The following is a 4914-nucleotide window of genomic DNA, read 5'->3' on the forward strand; positions in this document are numbered from 1 at the left end:
ATGTGTGTCCTCCTGCCTGAAATCTGTGCCGTTTTGAAACGGTTTCGGCTGTGAACTCCTCCACCTGCTCTGCGGTCTGTCGATAATACAGCAGGGCATGATGGAAACCTTAATCACTCTAGTTTCCTTAAAATCCATACGCGGTGGGAGCTTTTAAGTATTTCTGCTGACAAGCAGAATTGTGTCATTTTTTATGACCACTCCATGCCCTTATATACATCCTCATGTACAAGCATGGCATGGCTATTAGATACAAGTATAAGAAGAGAGATTTATCTGCATTAAAGAGCTCTTTCTTGACAATTGTGTTGTCTCAACAGCATTTAAATATTCACTGTTTTGTTTCGGAGCTGCGTTGTTTTATTATAATTATTTACCTTCGTCAAATAGTTTGTTTTAGGTTTATTTTGTTGGTTTATTTGTGTGTTATCAGAAGGATAACCGAAAAAGTATTGGCCCAATTCTCATAAAACTTGGTGGAAGGTTGTAACACGAACAAAAGAAGAATCCATTATATTTGGAGTGGATCTGTTTCAAGGGGACATGCATTCTTTTTCACTTACTTAAACGGCCTTGGCGGAGGTCTGCGCTCTCTGAGTGCCCTTCATGTTTTAACATGAAACAGAGTTTTACATGGAAGCAGACAGGGTATCTTTGTGAGTCAGATCAATGTTTTAGCAAAATGCGGATCATGCTTTAAAATAACTCCACAGAGGGAAAAAGCCTTGTTCAAAGTAAGTGACTAGTGACCTTCTTATAGCGCAATATCCTTGGCAATGTTCAGATGTAATCCTTTACACCTCAGCCGTTGGGGCCAAATATAGAGGGAGGGAGAGATGGAGAGGCGATATAGTGTGTGTGTGTGTGTGTGCGTGCGTGCGTGCGTGCGTGCGTGCGTGTGTGTTTATGTTGCTTAGGAAGCCTGTTTCATTGAGGCTGAAATACATGTCAGTTATCCTTATGAAGGATTTTCCATGTGCAGCAAACAAACACATTTTATTTATACAATTACACCTACAGATTTGCAGCTTAAGGCTACTTTTAATTATTTTAAAGGATCAGTGATCAACCAAGACAGAGAGTATCAAATACTGTACCTAGGGCCTCTAGGGGGCCACATGATGCTTCCTGCCACTGCAGCTGCACTCTAAAATCCTTGCTTTAGTCATGGTTCATGGCCACTGCAGCAATCTTCTTTCCTTCCATCATGCTGCAACAGAGTAAAACATGGGTGTTAGGACAGGAGTTTGACAGGTTACCACTTGCTTCATATCCTATTCTTTCACATTGCCTGCTTGAGATAATATAGGGAAGACAGACATAAAAAGATCTTGCCATACTGACATACAGTGTTTGCCAATACTAGCATTTCACACTAGCTGACAACATTGATACACTCAAACCGAGGGGGCTGAGGAGGATTGGTGCATGATGATGATAAGGTGATGTTTAGACTATTAAGTATCCTAATATGCAATTTTGTGCCAATAGTTGACTTCAAATAGAGGTTGACACTGCAGCTTAATACAATTTAAATTAGGTATTACAGGTTAATTTTATCATCAGAAGGTCAGGCACAGACAGCGGCTTGGAATAATAATTTGCCACCATGCAAGTATGGTTAACTCATCACCCTATCCGTATTTCTTCCCTTTTTGTCTCCAGTCCTCTTTGGACAGTTTGTGATGTTCCAGACTTCTCTCAACGATGTGGTGGAAATTTACGATGGACCAACTCAACAAAACACGCTATTGTCTTCTCTCTCTGGGTCCCATTCTGGTAAGGATAAATGGATAGATGGACAGAATGAATCATAACCATATCTTTCTTTCTGATTTTGTATCTATTGTATAACTCTGTCTACCTCTCCCTAGGTGAGTCTCTCCCTCTGAGCTCGGGAAACCAGGTCACGGTAAAGTTTAGCACGGTCGGACCAGAAACTGCTAAGGGATTTCACTTTGTCTACCAAGGTCAGCCAATAACAAGTAGCTTAATTTGTTATTCAAAGTATCATTATTATTACTTGCCTTGGGCCTAATAAGGTTTCAACGTGTCCTTTAAAAGTTCTGAATTCAATTGTTTGAAATGACCAAGATAGGCAGCAATAACTGCACATTTGCACTTTTTGATATTAACATCTTATTGCGTCTAATTTATTTCTGCAGCTGTACCGAGGACCAGCTCCACACAGTGCAGTTCGGTCCCTGAGCCGCGATTTGGGAAACGCCTCGGCAATGACTTTGCAGTTGGCTCGATGGTGCAGTTTGAGTGTAACCCTGGTTACGTCCTGCATGGCTCCACTGCCATACGGTGTGAGAGTGTCCTTGACAACATGGCACAATGGAATGACACCCTGCCAACATGTATAGGTAAATATGAATAAAGAAGCTAGGCAGGAGTTTGACACATTGCTATTGAGAAGGCTGTAACAATATAACAACAAGTATAAGCTGTACACTGGATACTCCACTTTGATAATAATTACAAGCAATACCAACAGTTAAAAATGCATATTCCATTTCAATGCCTTACTATGCCTAAGCTGTCAGGTCTGACCCTTTTTGCTCCTCTGCTCTGCAGGAGAGGAGATGGCACAACAGGCTCTCTCTTTTCCTGTTATTTGCAGACAACATCTTGTTTTAACCTCTGCTTTTTGCTCCTTTCTGCACTCTCAGTTCCCTGTGGGGGTGCGTTGACCGCCCGTCGTGGGACCATCCTATCGCCTGGATATCCAGAGCCATATGACAACAACCAGAACTGTGTGTGGAAGGTCTCTGTTCCAGAAGGAGCTGGAATACAGGTATCACCTATCACACATTGCTTCCTGGCTGACCTATGTATCATTGGCTTAAAAGCTGAGCAGGCAGGACGTCATTGAAGATAAGATATTATTAGAAGGATGAATGGATGGATGGTTTGTGTGAGAGGGGCCATCCAGAGATAACCAGATAGGATCTAATCGTGAGAGATAATGCCTGATTGTGTGTAAGCTAAACTGCTCTCACGGACAAATACAAAGACAAAGATGCCTCTGAAACAAAATGGAGTCTGTTCAAATATTTGACAGACACCTCACAGCAGCACAAGTGCAGGTGTGTTCGGTATAATTAGACTTTTTTGGTAAACAGCATTTTCTGTTGATGTTGTTTGACAGTTTTGTTTTAAAAATAATCAAAAATGTGAGTTTCTATCTGAATGTGTTTCTCTCCTATTATTACATTGCAGACCATTGAACCAGATGCGATGAAATTAAAATGTAGTTGCTTTTTAAAGACAAAGGTCCACGCTAACAATAACTTATTTTGTTTTTCTCTTCCTCTCCATCCGTCCCTCCAGATACAAGTTGTGAGTTTTGCCACAGAGCATAACTGGGACTCTTTGGATTTTTATGATGGTTCCGACAACCACGCACCAAGACTGGGCAGCTACTCTGGTAAACAGTTTTTAGTGTTTTACAAATGTCATGGCCAAAACTAGTGTCAGAGATAATGTGTTATACAAAGATTGGCAAGTAGAACATTATTATATTGTATAGTTATGTTATGTTCAATTACAAATTGTATAAATCAATCAATATTTATTTTGGAGTTAAAGATAAGACAATTCTGAACTACAATCAAAACTATTTTTGAATCAAGAGTATGATAAAACAAATTTTTCAGAGATAAAGTGTTATTATTTAAATCAAAAGTACCCTGTAACAGATATGACTATAAAATGAGTTTTAATGCAACAACTTCTTTAAGAGCATTCATACTCTCCATAACCACATTTAGAGAAGACGTAGAATAACTTGATTGCCTGTTGGCTGTTAACATAGCTTGATGGTTAAATACACAATGACAACATGCAAATAAGCACATTACATGTTGTGTCGCTGATTGAAGCCTACAAGATGCTGGCCACGCGGCCCCCTGCTAAGTGTGCAATAAGAGATACACTGGTCTAGTGATGTGTCGGTCGCGAACAAGCTTTTAAGTGAACGACGGGAGCCGGCTCGCGCCCGCGAACAAACCATTTAAAAAAAGAATAATTAAGTAATACAAGACAGAATGATATGATGATCTCCGCGCTACGGGTGCTCCGTGCATGCATGCAGTGACATGTAATATCCAAGGATTAGAGACTGTTGCATGCTGCTGTTTTGAGCATTGCAATACATTTATTTTTATTATGTTTTTTTATGATTAGAGACGGTTGGATGCTGCTGTTTTGAGCATTGCAATATATTTATTTTCACTATGTTATTTATTTATGATTATCCTTAGGCTCAGCAAAGATTTGATGTCAGCTGTTGCTGTCTTTTTTTCTATAGTTAATAGTTACTGAAATAGAGCCCTGCTGTTTTGTCAGGGCCTTTTCTTTAAATATAATTTTAAAATGTCGATACAGTAGCCCTTTTTTTAAATGTCTATGCTTACGTTTTATAGGTGTTGCTATCTGCTTTGTGTAGCGTGGTTCTACAAGCAAGTCAGTGCATTCATGGGGTGGTATCAGAGAGTTACAAGGGTCTGTAAATGCAATGAAAACATTTGGCCACAGCAAATCATTTATATTAAACATGTAGTTTTCAGTACAAAGGATGTATTGAATAAGTTAAGTGATATATGTGTACACATATAAATCATTAGTCAAAACAGGGCTACATTTGATGTAATTATAAAAAGGTATAATATGTGGTAAACCCTTGGCGGCCTTTACTAACGCGCGTTGCGTGACCACCAGCGTGCGAACACGCGAGTGTAAGACGCGACGGCGGACGACAACAAGACTCCCCCGAGGCGAGGCGGAGTGGGCGTGTGTTCTGTGCCGCTTACGTGTGGATCGACTACCCCTTAAGCCGAGAAGAACCACTCGGCTCGTAAAACCGCAAGCCGCAGTGGTTCTTGCGTCGGCCGACGAAAGCGAGGGTTT

At 40.4% G+C, this 4914-nt stretch overlaps 1 protein-coding gene across 1 annotated transcript in view; it reads left to right on the forward strand.

The window, feature by feature from the left end:
• Window positions 1–3949, forward strand: part of LOC104950134 (CUB and sushi domain-containing protein 3-like) — a 7917-nt gene extending 3968 nt beyond the window's left edge. Inside the window, exons 3-8 of the mRNA XM_010776619.1 lie at window positions 1666–1779; window positions 1875–1970; window positions 2166–2369; window positions 2676–2800; window positions 3337–3433; window positions 3888–3949. Coding sequence (XP_010774921.1) covers window positions 1666–1779; window positions 1875–1970; window positions 2166–2369; window positions 2676–2800; window positions 3337–3433; window positions 3888–3949 — 698 coding nt within the window. The remainder of the gene's footprint in view (window positions 1–1665; window positions 1780–1874; window positions 1971–2165; window positions 2370–2675; window positions 2801–3336; window positions 3434–3887) is intronic.
• Window positions 3950–4914: the final 965 nt, after the last annotated feature.

This window comes from Notothenia coriiceps, unplaced genomic scaffold (assembly GCF_000735185.1).
Source record: "Notothenia coriiceps isolate Sejong01 unplaced genomic scaffold, NC01 NC01_scaffold00000339, whole genome shotgun sequence".
Lineage (NCBI taxonomy): Eukaryota > Metazoa > Chordata > Actinopteri > Perciformes > Nototheniidae > Notothenia > Notothenia coriiceps.